The sequence below is a fragment of the Ostreococcus lucimarinus genome, chromosome 12 (genome assembly GCF_000092065.1).
Source record: "Ostreococcus lucimarinus CCE9901 chromosome 12, complete sequence".
Taxonomy (NCBI): Eukaryota; Viridiplantae; Chlorophyta; class Mamiellophyceae; order Mamiellales; family Bathycoccaceae; genus Ostreococcus; species Ostreococcus sp. 'lucimarinus'.
In genome coordinates this window covers 205,731-222,333 of record NC_009366.1, presented here as the reverse complement: position 1 = coordinate 222,333, position 16,603 = coordinate 205,731, and the positions used below count along the sequence as shown (strand labels likewise).

General features: G+C 63.3%; 9 protein-coding genes across 9 annotated transcripts; 4 read left to right on the top strand and 5 right to left on the bottom strand.

Annotated features, from left to right (window-relative positions):
* Nucleotides 1–42: 42 nt before the first annotated feature.
* Nucleotides 43–1,461, top strand: OSTLU_26794 (predicted protein; the record flags this gene model as incomplete). Its single annotated transcript, XM_001420748.1, has 1 exon — nt 43–1,461. The coding sequence occupies exon 1, from the start codon at nt 190–192 to the stop codon at nt 1,459–1,461; it is 1,272 nt and encodes a 423-aa protein (XP_001420785.1). The 5' UTR covers nt 43–189.
* Nucleotides 1,462–1,554: 93 nt separating this feature from the next.
* Nucleotides 1,555–4,115, top strand: OSTLU_51122 (predicted protein; the record flags this gene model as incomplete). Its single annotated transcript, XM_001420747.1, has 1 exon — nt 1,555–4,115. The coding sequence occupies one exon, from the start codon at nt 1,555–1,557 to the stop codon at nt 4,078–4,080; it is 2,526 nt and encodes an 841-aa protein (XP_001420784.1). The 3' UTR covers nt 4,081–4,115.
* A 29-nt stretch (nt 4,116–4,144) lies between these two features.
* OSTLU_26792 (predicted protein) lies at nt 4,145–4,417 on the bottom strand (the record flags this gene model as incomplete). The annotated part of the gene is made up of 1 exon (XM_001420586.1): nt 4,145–4,417. The coding sequence occupies one exon, from the start codon at nt 4,415–4,417 to the stop codon at nt 4,145–4,147; it is 273 nt and encodes a 90-aa protein (XP_001420623.1).
* Nucleotides 4,418–4,652: 235 nt separating this feature from the next.
* OSTLU_17568 (predicted protein) lies at nt 4,653–7,100 on the bottom strand (the record flags this gene model as incomplete). Its single annotated transcript, XM_001420585.1, has 1 exon — nt 4,653–7,100. The coding sequence occupies one exon, from the start codon at nt 7,098–7,100 to the stop codon at nt 4,653–4,655; it is 2,448 nt and encodes an 815-aa protein (XP_001420622.1).
* Nucleotides 7,101–7,387: 287 nt separating this feature from the next.
* OSTLU_26790 (predicted protein) lies at nt 7,388–8,854 on the top strand. Its single transcript, XM_001420746.1, has one exon. It carries the CDS (start codon nt 7,404–7,406, stop codon nt 8,811–8,813), a length of 1,410 nt encoding a protein of 469 aa, XP_001420783.1. The 5' UTR covers nt 7,388–7,403; the 3' UTR covers nt 8,814–8,854.
* An 84-nt stretch (nt 8,855–8,938) lies between these two features.
* OSTLU_17567 (predicted protein) lies at nt 8,939–10,225 on the bottom strand (the record flags this gene model as incomplete). Its single annotated transcript, XM_001420584.1, has 1 exon — nt 8,939–10,225. The coding sequence occupies one exon, from the start codon at nt 10,223–10,225 to the stop codon at nt 8,939–8,941; it is 1,287 nt and encodes a 428-aa protein (XP_001420621.1).
* Nucleotides 10,226–10,525: 300 nt separating this feature from the next.
* On the bottom strand, nt 10,526–12,320 carry OSTLU_26788 (predicted protein). Its single transcript, XM_001420583.1, has 2 exons — nt 12,113–12,320; nt 10,526–11,920 (listed from the first exon to the last, which is right to left on the bottom strand). The coding sequence occupies exons 1-2, from the start codon at nt 12,208–12,210 to the stop codon at nt 10,675–10,677; spliced, it is 1,344 nt and encodes a 447-aa protein (XP_001420620.1). The 5' UTR covers nt 12,211–12,320; the 3' UTR covers nt 10,526–10,674.
* Nucleotides 12,321–12,443: 123 nt separating this feature from the next.
* Nucleotides 12,444–14,228, top strand: OSTLU_26787 (predicted protein; the record flags this gene model as incomplete). The annotated part of the gene is made up of 1 exon (XM_001420745.1): nt 12,444–14,228. One exon carries the CDS (start codon nt 12,444–12,446, stop codon nt 14,214–14,216), a length of 1,773 nt encoding a protein of 590 aa, XP_001420782.1. The 3' UTR covers nt 14,217–14,228.
* Nucleotides 14,229–14,898: 670 nt separating this feature from the next.
* On the bottom strand, nt 14,899–16,332 carry OSTLU_39441 (predicted protein; the record flags this gene model as incomplete). Its single annotated transcript, XM_001420582.1, has 1 exon — nt 14,899–16,332. One exon carries the CDS (start codon nt 16,330–16,332, stop codon nt 14,899–14,901), a length of 1,434 nt encoding a protein of 477 aa, XP_001420619.1.
* Nucleotides 16,333–16,603: the final 271 nt, after the last annotated feature.

The window sequence follows — 16,603 nt, the reverse complement described above, 5'->3', positions numbered from 1 at the left end:
TGACAGAACGTACCGCGAGCCGTCGCCGCACATATCGACGCCTTCCCTCGACGCTGGACACCGAGAAGCGCTTTGAGGCGTCGAGGTCATCGCCACATCGACCTCGCGCGTCGCATCGCGTCGCGCGCGCCCCCACGCTCGCGTCATCGCAAAAGTTTGTGTCGCCAACGGTAATCCACCACCGTCGCCATGGCGTCCGAAGATTCGCGCGCCTTGAAGGTTGCGCTCGCGAGTGCCGCCGTCGCGAGCACTGGTCTCGCTCTCGCCCTCGCGAGCGCGTCGGTGTACGCGTCTTACTTTGCCCGAGACGCGCGCGGTGGATCGATGAAGAAGAAAAAGCTCGCGCACGAGACGTGGTACGCGGCGACGGACCAAGACGGACGCATCGCGTCGCTCGCGGAAGTGCGCAAAGGCGCGCTCGATGGAGGAATTCCGCACTCGTTGCGAGCGGAGGTGTGGCCGGTGTTGCTTGGGGTGCGGAAATGCTCGAACACGAGCGTGGAGCACGAGCAAGGGAAACGATCGAGACGCGAGCAATACGGCGAGTTTCTAAGGCGATGCGCAGAGCTGGAGGGGTGGCTTACAAAACCGGTCAAAGGATTGGCGAATTTGCCGAGCGATCTCGCATCGTTCACTGAGGCGTCGAGGATCATCGCTGCAGACGCGCCGCGGACGACGTTCACCTACGGTACGTTCGCGCGGGATTGGGAGAGCGGGATCCTGAGCGGCGACGACGAAGACGAATTGAAGATGGAATGGAGACTGGCGCAACGTCAACGCTTGACGAGAATTCTGGAGGCGTACGCTATTTTGGATCCAGTGATAGGCTATACGCAAGGAATGAACGATTTAGCCGCGGTATTTCTTCGCGATATTAGTAACGAGTCCGAGGCGTTTTGGTGCTTTGCGAAATTTATGGGAGGTTCGTATCGATGTCACTTTCTCATCAATCCGCACGAGAGCGCGCCGTCGGCGTCGAAAGGTCAAGAGGGCGTGAGCGATCGATTGCGAGTGCTGAGTGAGATAATTAGAATTGCAGATCCACCTCTGCATAAGCACTTGAAGTTTCTCAACGCGCAGGAGTGCATGTTTGCTTTTAGACCCGTCGTCGTGTTGATGTCGCGAGAACTCGCCGACGCCGAGATTGGTCTTTTGTGGGACATGTTGATTGCCGGCGGCGATCACGAACCCACATCCAGAGCCAACGGCACACTCGCAGGAGGTGGCGCGAGACTGTTCCTACACGTCGTCGCCGCGGCTTTGGTGAGCATGCGTTCGCAGGTCATGGCGTGCAAAAAGAACGACGACTTGATGCAGCTCGTCGCTCGAAAGCTTCCAGCCCGAAAATTTACCGCCCACGAGCTCGTGCGCAAAGCCATGGATCTGATGAAGACGACGAAAGGATTAGGCGAAGCCATCGAAGTGGCGTCGCGCGCGTCCATCGCCCTCGAAGGGTTGTAACTGTACATTTACACATTTTCGAGCCCGCGCCGGCGCGCCGGCGTCCGACTCGCCCGAAGCCCGGGCGCCAGACCGCCGCGCGTCGTCGTCTTCATGCGCGAGACGCTCGCCGACGTCGCGCGTCCTCGCGCGTGGCGCGCACGCGCGCGCGTCCAACGCGCGCATCACCGTCCTCGCGCAGCCGTCGCGCGCGTCGCCGTCCTCGACGACGTCGCCGCCTACGCCTTGGTGACAAAGTCGGCTGATGATTTACTCGACGACGTCCGACGCCTCAACCGGGACGCGTCGTCGTCGTCGCCGCGAACGACGAATGCAAACGTCGTGACGTACTCGCCCAAGGTGTTCGTTCCGCTCACGCGCGCGTGTCGGGACTCGTGCGGATACTGCGCGTTCGTCGACTACGAACCGAGCGCGGCTGGAAAGCGCGTGTACATGACGCTCGAGGAAATCGTCGACGTGGCGCGACGAGGCGCGGCGGCGGGGGCGACGGAGTGTTTGTTGACGTTTGGTGATCGACCCGAGGCGACGCGGGAGGATGCGCGAGAGGGATTGAGGGAGTTGGGATGCGCGAGCACGGCGGAGTACGCGGCAAAGGCGTGCGAGGCGGTGTTGCGAGAGACGGGGTTGTTGCCGCACGTAAACGCGGGTGTGTTGACGAGAGACGAGTTGAGGATGCTACGACGCGTGAGCGCGTCGCAAGGGTTGATGTTGGAGACGACGAGCGAGCGGTTATTGGGGCCGGGAATGGCGCACGACGGGTGTGAGACAAAGCGACCGAAGACGCGCCTGCGGTGCATCGAGCTCGCGGGAGAGGAGCGCATCCCGTTCACGTCTGGATTATTGATTGGGATCGGCGAGACTCGCGAAGAGCGTATCGATGCACTTCTGGCGCTTCGCGATGTACATGCCAAGCACGGACACATTCAAGAGCTCATCATACAGAATTTCTTATCGAAACCCGGCACCGCGATGGCTGATTTTCCAAATCCTCCGCTGGAAGAGTTGACGTGGACGGTGAGCGCAGCTCGCCTAATTTTTGGCGCAGACATGATTATACAGGCGCCACCGAATCTTACACCAGGCGAAGAGGCTGGCTGGCGCGCCCTTTTGCGCGCCGGTGCGAATGATTGGGGAGGAATCTCGCCGGGCGTCACGCCGGACCACGTCAACGCCGAGGCGCCATGGCCGCACATAGAAGAGCTCGCCACCGTGTGCGCCGATGAAGGTTTCGCGCTCGTCCCGAGACTGCCAGTGCACCCTAAGTACTTGAGGGTAGACGATGATCGAGTGAGCGTCGGGGGATCCGCAGTTTGGCTTGACGACAAAGTTTCGCCGTATCTTCGCAAACTCGCCGACAGCGAGTTTCTCGTTCGCGGTACGACATGGTCGCCAGGACGTCCGGATGATGAAAAGAAAGAGTTTGTGGATATCGTCGGCGTGAATGGCTCTGTTCCTTGTCGTGGTACCAAGAGGCGTATATCGAGCGAAGTTCTGGCCGCCATAGCCGCCATAGTGGACGGAAACTATGAGTTGGACGACATCGTGACGTGCTTACAAGCGAGAGGCGCCGATTTCGACAAGGTGTGCGAGGCCGCGAATACTTTGCGAGAGCAGCAGTGTGGTGATACCGTTACGTTTGTGAACAATAGAAACATTAACTATACGAATATCTGCACGTTGGCGTGCACGTTTTGTTCGTTTTCCAAGGGAAAGGCTGCAGAAGAACTTCGCGGTTCGCCGTACCTGCTCGACTTGGACGAAGTCGCAAGGCGAACGGCCGAGGCTTGGGAGCGTGGTGCGAGCGAAGTCTGCATGCAAGGCGGCATTCATCCCTCGTTCACAGGCGAAGATTATATGGCTTTTATCGGAGCTGCGAAACGAGGGGCACCGGACATACACATTCACGCCTTTTCACCGCTCGAAATCGCTCACGGAGCGCAGACTCTCGGTCTGAGCGCTCGCGAATACTTGCGTAAACTCAAGGATGCAGGGCTGGGATCGCTCCCAGGTACTGCTGCCGAGGTTTTGGACGACCAAGTTCGCGAAACACTCTGTCCAGATAAACTCACCGCGAAAGAATGGCTCGATGTCGTCGAAGACGCTCACTTTGTGGGCGTGCCAACGACGAGCACCATCATGTTCGGTCACATTGACGCCGACGGCCCGCGCGCGTGGGCGCGACATCTCGTCTCCATTCGCGATTTGCATCTCAAGACGGGTGGATTCACGGAGTTCGTACCACTACCTTTCGTGCATTTCGAGGCGCCGACGTATCGTTTCGGCGCGTCTCGGAAAGGTCCAACGCTGCGCGAGTGCATCCTGATGCACGCCGTCGCGCGTCTCGTGCTGGGACCGGCGGGAATCACGAACATTCAGGCGAGCTGGGTAAAAATGGGTCCCGAGCTCGCCTCACTTCTCCTGCACGCTGGATGCAACGATATGGGCGGTACACTCATGAATGAATCCATCACTCGCGCCGCTGGTGCGACGTTTGGGCAAGAAATCGACGCGCGCGAAATGCGTCGAATCATCGAAGCCGCCGGCCGCGTTCCGCTTCAACGCACCACCTTGTACGCTCACGCACCCCAACATCGCGTCGAGCACCCATCGATCGCGTAGGACGCGATCGTCGTAGATTGTATGTAGAGTCACTAGCTAATCAATTCACAACTCCTAATCAAGTCTAATCCGCGGCGTCCGTCGAACGCGCGTTTACGACGCCCTCGGCTTTCCACTCCAACAACTCCTCCAGCAGCGCCTTCGCCTCGTCCCCCCCTCCGGGTATCTGCACCCGGTGTTTCGCCAACACCGCCATGAGCGCCGTCTTCTCGGTTCCCAACTCATCCTCCAGCCACGATTTCAGCGCCTGCGCGCGTCGTCGTCGAAGTTCTTCCTCATCCTGTTTGGGCATGTCTTCGTCGACGACGGGCGCGGCGCCTTCGGGCATGGGGCGCATCGCGCGCGCGGGATCGTCTGAGGACGATGACGATGCGAGCGCACGATCGAGCGGCCTGCGCGCGGGTCCGGCGCGGAGGATCGCGCGAGACGCGAGGCGTTGGAGGACGGCGCGCATGGCGAGGCGACGTGTGGCGGGCGTCGCGTCAAACAACGTCAATCATCAATCACATATCTATCGCTAGGACGAGCGCCGCGTAAACATCGCTCGCTGAATGCTTGGCGCGCGTTTCTTTCTATTTCGTCGAGAACACTCGAGACGTCATCCCCTTGATTCTCTCGGAAAGTTTTTCATTCGCGTCGTTGAGCTTCGCCTTGGCCTGGCCCGGGGATTCGTCGTCGGCGGCGCTCCGTTCCTCTTCCCCGTTTTGCTTCGCTCGCGATCGTTCCGCTCGTTTCAAAAGGTTGGCGTTACCATACTTGGGACGGGTCGTTCCGCTCGTCCAATCAGCGCTCGGAGAAGGCGCACGCGCGCGCGTGTGTCGCCCGATTTTGTACGACGGGCCCGCGAAGGGTTCGAATGGCTTCTCGTCGCGAGTCTCCTCGCGCACGGGTTCTTTCTCTCTCGCCTTGTTCCAGTGGGATCCCGAGAATATCTGCGTCTGCCTAGTCTTCGTCGGCTGTTTCTTCACCCTGACTTCGCGAGAAATCTCAAAGTCTACATCCTTGGCGTCGGAGGCTTTGGTTTTGGCGTCGTCGTCGTCAGAGAGGTCTTGCGGCTCGAGCTTGCGTCTTCGCTCCGCTTCCATGGCTTCCATTCTCTTCTTACGGTCACGCTCAGCCTTTGAAACCGCTTGTTTCGTTCGCCACTGCCGATGCTCATAGTCTTTCATTTGCTCTTCATTTGCCGCGTTGAGAATGAGCTTTGACGCGTCGTTTTCCGCGAGCGAAGCCTGAATGCGCTGGATGACGAGGAGACTCAACTTGGCGCGCAATTCGTCCACGAACTCGTTGGGAAACCAGTTCTTTCGTAGAAACTTGCCCGCATCGTCCATTCCAAACGAGCGCTTTTGCGCCGCGCGTTGAACATCGCTCTTCTTCAAAATCTCGGGTTGTTCGGTTAAAAACTTTTCGAGAAAGGCCAAAATGAAAACGCCGCAGTCGCAACCATTGTTTTGTCTCGGAACATTGACGCGATACGTTGGCATGTATCGAGCGTCGAATTTTGATTCAGTGTCGTCGCCCTTTTGCGTTTTCCATTCTTTGCTCAGGTAACGCCGGACCGTCTTCGACACGACTTCTGAGTTGTGCCCGCCATGTTGCGTCATGCTGTCGAGATGGAGCATCATCGGTTGGCGCTCATCAGTACCGTTTGGATAGCAAACGATGACTAAAGACCAATGCAAATTGCTGTGCACGGGAATCATGAGAAAGCTTTTCGTAAAGATATCCACACCCTTGGTCCAATTCTTCACGCGTGCGTGCGATGCCGTCGCGGCGTCGACGTTGCTTCGATCTCTATCGTGCTTTTGCGCGAGCTTTTGATAGAAAAAGCTGTTAAAAATGTGCACCTTGTCTAATATCTCAAACGCGTTCGCGCCCAACATTTCCACTTGAATGTACTTCAAATAAAAGTCCACGCACTGATCGTTCAGCATCTCGCCGTCTCTGAGGTGCTCCAAGTCGCCGAGAGTGATTTGCACCGACCCCTTCGTCTTCGAGTCTGGGTAATCCGTCGCCAAGTTGCCGACGGTGTTCTGCAGCGAGCGATACCTACTCGAGCGCGTCGATCGGCGAATTTCACCATTCTCGCTCGTAAGACTCACTGGATCCAAGCTTTGCACCCCTCTTGACTCGTTCTCCAACGGGTTCTCCTCGTCGCTCGTCTCCAGAAGATCCACCACCATGGGAGACGCCGGGTCGCCGCGCGTCGACTTCGCTCGACGCTTGGGCGGCGGCGGCGACATCGGCAGACGCTCGCGACTCTTGTCGGTCGCAGCAGCGGCGAAATCGTCCACAGCGGCGGTCGTCGTCGTCGGCTGCGTCGCACCCGCGCTCTTCTTAAAGTACGTCGAAATCGTCGTCGGCGTCGACTTCGCCTCGGGAGCCCCCGCGCGCCCGAGCGCGGCGTCCAACTGTCTACTGCCGTGCGACGTCGGTTGTCGCGCTAACGTGTCCCAACTCGCCGTTTCTTTTCGTCCTGGATATCTATCGGGCGACAGAGACGACATCGACCCTAAATCTCCGTCTATGTCGTCCAACGCTCTGCTCAACCCGTTGACAGCCTCCGCCGCGCTCGGCGACGCCTTTTCGTCGTCAAATCTATACTTTTCCGGCTGGAAATCTCTCGCATCGCGCTCCCTCAGCGACTTCGCCGGCGACTTTCTCTCCGCCATCTGCCCCATCGTCGTCCATTCCTGCGGCGCGTCCCGGCGCGTCGTCGTCGTCGCCGCGCCTCCGCCTCGCGCCTCCGATCCGCCGTCCTCCATCAACGCCTCCCGTTCCTCCGCGTTCGCGATCATCCGGTCTAAATACTCCTTCCTTCTCACCAGCGTCGCGTTCGCGCCGACTTTCGTTTCGTTCACCTTGGCTATCAGATGACTCGTCTTGACGCGTTCCCTTCGCAGCGCGTCGGCGTCGCGCGTCGTCCCGTTTTCCCTCGTCCCCACGTTCTCGTGCGCCTCCGCGTACGTTCGCGCGATTTTCTCGTGCTCGCGCCTCGCGCGCCGCATCCGCGCGTCCATCGTCGTCGTCGTCCTCGTCGTCGTCGTCCCGTCGTCGTCGTCGCGCGTCCTCCGTCGTCGCGTCTCGAGCGCGTCCGAGTTCGCGATCGATCCGTCCTCGTCGCGCGCGTCCTCGTCGTCGTCCTCGTCGACGGCCATCGCGCGATCGCGCGCGAGGTCGTCGCCGTCGCGCCCGCGCGGCGCGCCCGCGCGGCGCCGTGTGCGTCCGTCGCGACGCGACGCGCGCGAATCGAATCGAATCGAATCGAATCGGAATCGAATCGGAATCGGAACGCCGCGCACACGTCGACGCGCGAGCGGTCGATGCGCGCGCCCGCGGACGCGGCGATCGATTGGCGCGCGCCGTCCGCGGGCGCGCTCGCGTGCCTGCTCGCGGTGGCGATCACGAACTTTGGCGTCGGTGGCGCGCTGTTCGGAGGACGAGGATGGCGCGCGTGGCAACCGTTCGCGCGAGGACGATCGTGGAGGTTCACGCTGGCGCAAGCGATCGGATGGACGCTGGCGAGCGCGTCGCTGGCGTGCGTGATGGCGTGCGGGACGCTGGTGTGGCGAGACGCGAGGGACGCGAGGGACGACGGGACGCGCGAGCGGCGACTGGCGGTGGCGGCGCTGAGTTGGACGAGCCTGGGACTGAGCGTCGCGAGCGAGGCGGCGGTGGCGGCGTCGCTGGCGTTCTTCGACGTCCAGGACGAGGGCGAGGCGGGGCGAGGCGCGGCGAGGGGAAGGGAAGGTTTGGATTTTAGAGACGTCGCGCGCGTCGCGACGCTGTTGTCCATCGCGCACGTGTTGCACGCGCCGCACGCGGTGATTTTCGCGACGCTGGCGACGGTGTACGCGCTCGGGTCGTCGGGAGCGCTGGCGTCCATCGTTGTTCTGTACGCGAGCACGTATTTCTTGCAGCGCGATCTCGAGCGCGGGCGCCGGAAGTGGGACGCGTTTCGAGCGTGGTCGTCGCGATGGATAGAGGGCGCGGCGAAGGCGTGGCACGGGAGCGTGCGCATGATTCACGACGGCGCGCACGGCGCGGGCTCGACGCCTCTCGTCTTTGCCTATCACCCGCACTCGCTCATTCCGGCGGGCGCCGTGTGGTTTCACTTTTTACCTCAGTTTGGTCGTCGCTTTGAAAACGTCAAGCCCGTGACGTTGGCCGCGAGCGTTCTTTTCAAGCCGCCGTTCGTGCGAGAGCTCGCCGCGTGGTTGGGCGTGCGCAGCGTGTCGCAAGAAATATTTCGTTCGACGCTTCGTCACGAGCGCGCGGTCGTCGTGTGTCCGGGCGGTCAGGGCGAGATGTGCGAGCACGTCGGCGGATTGAAGGAGGAGACCATCACGCTCTGCACGAAACATCGCGGGTTCGTTCGACTCGCCATCGAAGAAAAAGCGCGTCTCGTGCCCGTCGTGTGTTTCGGCGAGAGTAGCAGCTGGCGCAATCTCTTGCGGCACCCCGGTCGATATTTGTACAGACGCTTTCGCGTCGCGACGCCGCTTTTAGCGGTGGGCTACCTCGGCATTCTCCCGATTCCGGCCCGAGTGCCGCTCACGTTCGTCGTCGGCGACCCGATGTCGCTTCCCGAGCCCGATGACGCGGGACGAGCGAGGGAGAGCGACGTTGAGATCGCTCACGCGGCGTATTACCGCGAGGTGGCGCGCTTGTTCGCAAAGCACAAGGGCGCGAGCGGATTTCCGAATTTAAACTTGAAATTGCTGCACGAGTGACGCGACGCGTCGAATCGAGCGCCCCCGTTTCACCGGCAATCAGTCGGGCAGTTGTAATTACACTTGTACGCGCTAGTAGTATGTTACAGTATGATGTACAGGGCGGTGGTGGTGGTTCGTCTGAGCTACGCGCGCGTCGCCGGGAGCGCGGCGAGGAATCGAACCAAACCGACGGCGTGCGCCGGAACGTCTTCGTCGCTCTTCCACACTCGCGTGAATTCCCCCCCCGCCGCGAGTTGCACGAGTTCGACGACGCGTTCGAGCTCGGCGCGTAATTTATCGCAGCTCACCGCTGATCGACCGTCCGCTTCGGCGTACGCGCGCTTCACGTGCGGCCACATCGACTCGCAGTGCGCGCGCGCGCGCGGCCAGGCGTTTTCGACGACGAGCGCGACGAGCGACGCCGCGCCGACGGCGACGTCGTCCTTGTGCGATTGCATGTACGCGCACAAAAGCGGGAGCAAACGATCGAGGTGCACCGCGACGCACGCCTTCGCGTCGCGAATCAAATTCGGAAACGACGCGAGCAGCGGCGCGGCGTACGCCGTCTCCGTCCCGCGCAAGCGCGCGCAGTCGATGGCTCGCGAGAACGTCTTGCGATATTCCTCGATTCCCGCGTCCCTCGCGACGACGCCCGTCAACGCGCACGCGACGTCCAAGGCGTGCGGCCAAACCTCCGCGCTCGCGCCTATCAATGCGGACCGACACGCGTCGAGCAACACGGCGCCCGGTCCCGCGCGCCAATCGAATCCCGTCGCGCGCCTCGACAGCGCCCTCGCAGACATCGCGCCGCTCGTCCTCACCCCTTCCGACGGGTAATCCAACGCTCTCAACACGCGCGGCATCGCGACCGCCACGACCTCGCGCGTCCTCGACGGGCTTCCCAGATACAACTCGTCTCGCTCCAAGCACCACGACAGTTGCCGCGCCGCGATCTCCGCGGCGCGCGCGTCCGACTCCGCGTTCGCCCCGAACGACGCCGCCGGCGCCGCCGGCGCGTCCGCGCGCCCGTACGCCTCCAAAAAACTATCGATCACGGCGTCGGGACCTCTGGCTTTGAATCCGTCGTCGTACGTCTCCGCCGCGAGCGCGCTCAGTCGCGCGTTCGACCACCTCGGGACGTCGCCGTCGCCGAGCGCGCCGTGCGCCGCGCACGCGAGCAGCGCGAGCGCGGACTCGGACTCGGACGTCGGCGCGACGTCGTCGGACGAGATCTCTTCCACGAGCCGCGCCGATCCGGAGGCTTCGCGATTCGTCGGCATCCGACGAATCGCCGACGCGCGCGCCGGTTCCAAATCGCGCGCGCCGTCGCGCAGCGCGCGCAGACGGTCGAACGCGGCCGACGCGAAGTCGTCGGACGAGGCGTCGGCGGGCGTCGGGACGCACGCGCGCGCGGCGTCGGCGAGCGTCATCGCGCGATGGGCGCCGATGACGCGCGCTGTGCGGAGACCCGTCCGGAAAATCTGTCCGGAAAATCTGACGACGAACTCCGGCGGGGTTCGAGGACGGCGTGAAACGATGGAGACGAACGGTTTGAGCACGTTCGGCGCGCGCGTCGCGTCGTGGCGCGCGATTTTCGAAAGTGTCTGATTCATCCCACTACGCTTGTAGTGGGATGGGAAAATGTCTGAAATTTTTAGTGGGACGAACCCGGACGGCGACCTCGCGAGGTAAAGGTGAGTGAAATTGTAGCGTTACATCGACGCGGTCGCGCGGATCTCGCGAGCGTCGTGCTCGTTTTGTTATGCCCGACATTGTTTCGGGTCATCGTATCATCGTATCGAGTGCGGTAGGCGGCGCTGACTCGCGTTACCGCGACGGCGCCGCCAGCGAGCGCCGCCACGCGACGGGGCGGCGGCGATCAAAATTCGTCCGGAAAATCGGATACCGAACTCGCACCGACTTCTTCATAATCCTTCTCAAGCGCGGCGAGATCCTCCCGCGCCTCTGAGAACTCGCCCTCCTCCATGCCCTCGCCGACGTACCAATGCACGAACGCGCGCTTCCCGTACATCAAATCAAACTTGTGGTCGAGTCGCGAAAACACTTCGGCGATCGCCGTCGAGTTGGAAATCATGCACACGGCGCGTTGCACCTTGGCGAGATCGCCACCCGGCACGACGGTCGGCGGTTGGTAGTTGATCCCGCACTTGAACCCGGTCGGGGACCAATCGACGAATTGAATCGTGCGCTTCGTCTTGATGTTGGCCACGGCGGCGTTGACGTCCTTGGGCACGACGTCGCCGCGGTACATCAAGCAGCACGCCATGTACTTGCCGTGACGCGGGTCGCACTTGGCCATCATGCTCGCCGGTTCGAACGCGCTGGCGGTGATTTCCGCGACGGACAGCTGCTCGTGGTACGCCTTCTCGGCGGAGATCACCGGGGCGTAGCTTGACAACATGAAGTGAATGCGCGGGTACGGCACCAAGTTGGTTTGGAACTCGGTGACGTCGACGTTCAACGCGCCGTCGAATCGCAGAGACGCGGTGAGCGAAGAGATGACTTGCGCGAGCAGGCGGTTCAAGTTGGTGTACGTCGGGCGCTCGATGTCCAAAGACTTGCGGCAGATGTCGTACACGGCTTCGTTGTCCAACATCACCGAGACGTCGGTGTGCTCGAGCAGCGCGTGCGTGGACAGCACAGAGTTGTACGGCTCGACCACCGCGGTGGACACCGCGGGGGACGGGTAGATGGTGAACCCGAGCTTGGACTTTTTGCCGTAATCCACGGACAAGCGTTCGAGGAGCAACGAGCCGAGACCCGACCCCGTGCCGCCGCCGACGGCGTTGAAGACCAAAAAGCCTTGCAAACCCGTGCAGTTGTCCGCCAACTTACGAATGCGATCGAGCGCGACGTCGACGATTTCCTTGCCGATCGTGTAGTGACCGCGCGCAAAGTTATTCGCGGCGTCTTCCTTGCCCGAGATCAACTGCTCGGGGTGGAACAGCTGACGGTACGCCCCCGTGCGCACCTCGTCGATCACCGTCGGCTCGAGATCGAGAAAGATGCATCGCGGCACGTGCTTCCCGGCGCCGGTCTCGGAGAAGAACGTGTTGAAAGAATCATCTTCCGCGCCGATGGACGCGTCCGAGGGCATCTGGCCACTGCGGTATCGCGAAAAAATCATAAGAATCCGTCAGTCCCGCGTCGTCGTCCCGTTCAAATTTCCAACAGTCAAAAACGCGCGTCTGCGCGCGCGAATGAATGAATGAATGGAACGCATCGTCGTCGACGCGCGTTCCGGGTCATCCATCGCGCGTCATCGCGTCCATCGCGTCGCCGCTCGCTCGACGCACTCCGGCTGGATCCCGTGTTCGAGGCAGTACAGCTCCCAGCACGAGTTCCCCGTCTGGATCCCGGCTTGGCCGATGTGAATGGAGATCACCTCGCGCATGGCGTCGGTCGTTCGGTCCGTCGCACGCGCGCGTAAATTCGCGTCACCGACCGATTCGTCGAGGCGCACGCGGTCGTCGGCGAGCGATTCGAGGTCGCTGCGGCGATGACGCGCTTCGAGAAGTGCCGCTCGAGGCGTTCGCGGGCCGTTCGAAGTCGCGGTGGTCCCCCTCGAGTCCCTCGTCGCTGAGTCACGACCCGTCGATTGAGGCCGCGCCCGCACATCGCGTCGCGATGCGATGGCCGTCGACGCGGCGTCGCGGCGACCGCGTCGACGCGACGGTCGCCGCGGACCCGCCGACGACGCGGGCGCGCGCGACGACGCGCGCGGACGAGCTCGAGCGCGCGCTCGCGCTCGAGCGACGCGCCAGGGCGCTCGAGCGCGACGCGGCGAGGGACGACGCCGAGGCCGCGGGCGAGCGCCTCGCGCGGGCGCGCGCGGACGGTGAACGGTCAGCGGAAGAGCGCGAGCGCGCGTCGGCGCGCGAGGCGGAAGCGTTAGCGCGGTGCGCGACGGCGGAGGGAGCGCTGGAGGACGTGTGTCGCGCGGCGACGGCGTTCGCGACGGCGTGCGCCGAGCGCGGATTGGTGGAGGCGGACGTCGCGCGCGCGGCGGAGAACGATCCGATGATTTGGATCGAGCGCGATGGGACGACGCGGGAGCGCGTGGGGGATTTGCTGACGGCGGTTTTGGACGCGCACGTCGCGGCGTGCGCGGATTACGAGACAAAGTTGGCGTACGCGAGGGCGCGACCGCCGTCGTCGGATGACGTCGAGGCGTACGAAGCGCGGCTGCGGGCGGAGGTGGAGCGATTGCTCGAAGACATGGCGCTCGAGCGCTCGTCGCCGAGCAGCGGTGGTAAAAAGCTCTACAGGACGCCGGACGTGAAGAGCGGACGAAGCCGAGGCGCCGAGATGCGCGAGATTGAAGCCGAGCGACGCGAGTTACAGGAGACGTTGGCCGAGGTGCAAAGGCGGATGCACACGCTCGCCGAAAGCAGCGACGCGATCGAAAGCGAGCTGCGCGAGCAGTTGAACGCGTCGCGGCGAGAGTCCGCGGAGCTTCGCGCCGAGATGGAGACGGTTTTAGAGGAGCGCAGCGTCGTGGTCAACAAGCTGGAAGTCGAGCTGCGACGACTCGAGCGATCTCAAGAAGACGCGGATCAGGAGACGCGTCGTCTCTCCCTGTCCGCGCGAGAGAAGGACGCGGAAATCGCGACGCTGAAGCGTCGCGCGGAGGACCTCGCGTCCGAAGGCGCGCGCTTGAACGAAACGCTCGATAAACAGCGTCAGCTCAAAGACAAGCTCGAGGAACAGCTCGCGGCGAGCGAAGCGCGCGTCGAAGGTTTGCTCCAAGAGATTGACGCCATGGACGCGGCGTCGGCGCAAGCCTCCATGCACGTGAGCAACGCCATGGCGAGCGCGTCCGAGGCGCATCAGCGCAGCTTGCAGGAGATGCGAGCCAAGCAGGCGGAAGCCGAGGCGTACATCGAGTCGCTCGACTCGCGCCTCGGGGCGCTGGAGGAAGAGAGAAACGCGCTGCGACGCGAGTTGGATCGAGCGTACGCGCGCGAAAAGGACGCGCGCGTCAGGCTTCAAGAGACTGAAAAACGCTCGAACGAGCTCACGGGCGAGATCAACGCGTTGCTCGAGCAAGACGCGAGACGCAACAGCGTTCGCGAACACGCGATGCTCGAGCACGTCGCGCGCACGCCGCCCAGGGTCTCCTCGCGCTTCGCGCGCGCGAACGGCGCGTCGACGAGCACGAAAAAACTGCACGTTCACGAAGTCTCGGACGAAGAATCGGATGGCGAAGAATTCGTCGTCATTCGCCGGCGTTCGGCGACGGCGCCGAACAGTCCCTTCATGGTGGCCGATTCGCCGCGCGGCGCCCGTCAATTCAACGGTTTGAACAGCGTCAATTCCGCGCTCGCGCGCGCGCGCGCCGAATTCATCGAGGCACGCGCGAAACGCGACAGAACGGTGCGAAAGATGGAAGAATTTTAGGAGGGAGGGGGATTTGTTTGTATACGCTAGCTTGTATGTAGTACACGAGATGACATCAATCGTAGTAGTGGCTCACGAGAAAATTCTCCACGAACCTTTGTCCGCCGACGTCGAGCCACGACGTTCCGTCGCCCGCGATGGCGCTCAGATTCGCCTCGTGCTCGCTCGCAAAGTCCCTAATTTCGTCCAGTCGCGGACGTCCGCCGTCTCCCAACAGCAGCCCGGGCTCGCGTTCGATCAAAAACTTCCGCACGTTGTCCCAGCGCACGCGCCGCTCCAGCGCCTCCAACGCGTCCCGCGCCCTGCGCTCAAAATCCTCGTCGTTCGCGCGCTGCGACAGCAAGCGCGGCTCGACGGCGATCATGTGCGAGACGTCGCTCTCGTCGCCCACGAGCGCGCGCAGCAGCACGAGCCGAGCGACGATGCGTCGAGCGTCGAGCGATTCGGCGTCGAGCCGCTCGAGCGTTTCCGCGGACAGCGACGTGAGCGCGGCGATGCGCTCGACGCCGACGCGCGACGCGCGCGAGGCCGTGGACGCGCGACGCGCGGTCGCAGATTCGCCGCCGCGGCGCGCGCGCCGGGAGACGGCGGGATGAGAGACGACGACGGCGGCGGCGGCGCGGCGCGACGTCATGCTCTGCGGACGCGTCGGTTACGCGAGGGAGGCGTTTAATTATTGATATTATCGAGCCTTTTCGCGGGCGATGGCGCGCCAGCCGATGTCTCTGCGAGTGAAACCGCCCGGCCATTCGATGACGTCCACGGCCTCGTACGCGCGCTCGGCGGCTTCGGTGATGGAGGATCCGTAGGCGGTGACGCCGAGGACGCGTCCGCCGCTGGAGACGACGTCGCCGTCGGCGTCGGAAGCGGTGCCGGCGTGAAGGACTTTCACCCCGTCGATCGCGCCCGCGGCGTCGAGGTTGGTGATTTTTTCGCCCTTGGCGTACGAGCCCGGATAGCCTTCGGCAGCCATGACGACGACGACGGCGGAGTCGTCGGACCACGTCACCTCGGCGTTTTCGAGCGTCCCCGTGGCGGCGGCGAGAAGGAGCGCCGTCAGGTCGCTCGTGAGTCGCGCCATCAAAACTTGGCACTCGGGATCACCGAATCTGATGTTGTGCTCCAAAAGTTTCACCGTGCCATCCTTGGAGATCATCAATCCGGCGAAAATGACACCCGTGAACGGGCACCCTTCGGCAGCCATGCCGTCCACCGTCGGCTTGATGATGTCTCGCATCACCACGTCCGTGATCTCGGGCGTGACGACGGGAGCGGGAGAGTACGCACCCATACCACCCGTGTTCAAGCCGGTATCGCCGTCGCCCACGCGCTTGTGGTCTTGCGCGCTCGCCAGCGCCACGGCTTTGCCGCCGCCGACGACGGCGAAAAAGGACGCCTCCTCGCCGTCCAAAAACTCCTCCACGACGATTTCCTCGCCGGCGCTGCCGAACATGGCGCCCGAAAGCATATCATCGACCGCGTTCAACGCGTCTTCGATCTCCATGGCCACGATCACGCCCTTACCCGCGGCTAAGCCATCCGTCTTGACGACGATGGGCGCGCCCTTGGACTCGATGTACGCCTTCGCCTTCGCCGCGTCCGTAAACTTGGCGTACTCCGCGGTCGGAATCTTATACTTGGCGCACAAATCCTTCATAAACGCCTTCGATCCCTCCAACCGCGCCGCGCTCTTGCTCGGCCCGAACACCGGCACGCCCGCCGCCGCGAGCGCGTCCGCCAACCCGTCCACGAGCGGCGCCTCGGGTCCGACCACCACCAGCCCGATCGATCGCTCTCGACAGAACCCCACCACCGCCGCGTGATCGCTCTCATTCAGCGTCACCGTCTCCACGCCGCGCTCGCGCGCGATCCCCGCGTTTCCCGGCGCGCAATACAGCGTCCCCGCGCTCGCGCTCGACGCCAACCTCCAGCACAGCGCGTGCTCCCTCCCCCCCCCCCCCACGACGAGCACGTTCGTCTTCGCGCTCGACGCCCGCGCGACGCCGTCCCGCGTCGCCCGCGTCGCGACGAACCGCACGACGCGCGTCGTCCGCGCCGTCCGCGTCGCTCGCGTCCCTCGTCCCGCGCGCGTCCGCGCCGTCGTCGTCGTCGTCATCGTCGCGCGCGTCGTCGCGCGCGCGCGTCCCAGCACCGCGCACCGCGCCGAACCCATCGCCGTCGTCATCGCCGTCGCCGTCGCCGTCGCCGTCGCCGTCGCCGTCGTCGGCCGCGCGCGCCGCGGTCCGTCGCGCGCGCCGTTCGAACCGCCGCGCGCGCGTGCGAAAGTACGAAACCCCATCCTCGATCGCGCGCCGTATCCCATCGATCGCGCCGTCGATCGCGCGATCGAGGCGTCAGATTAGGGGTGCTTGAATCCGGTATCGGCA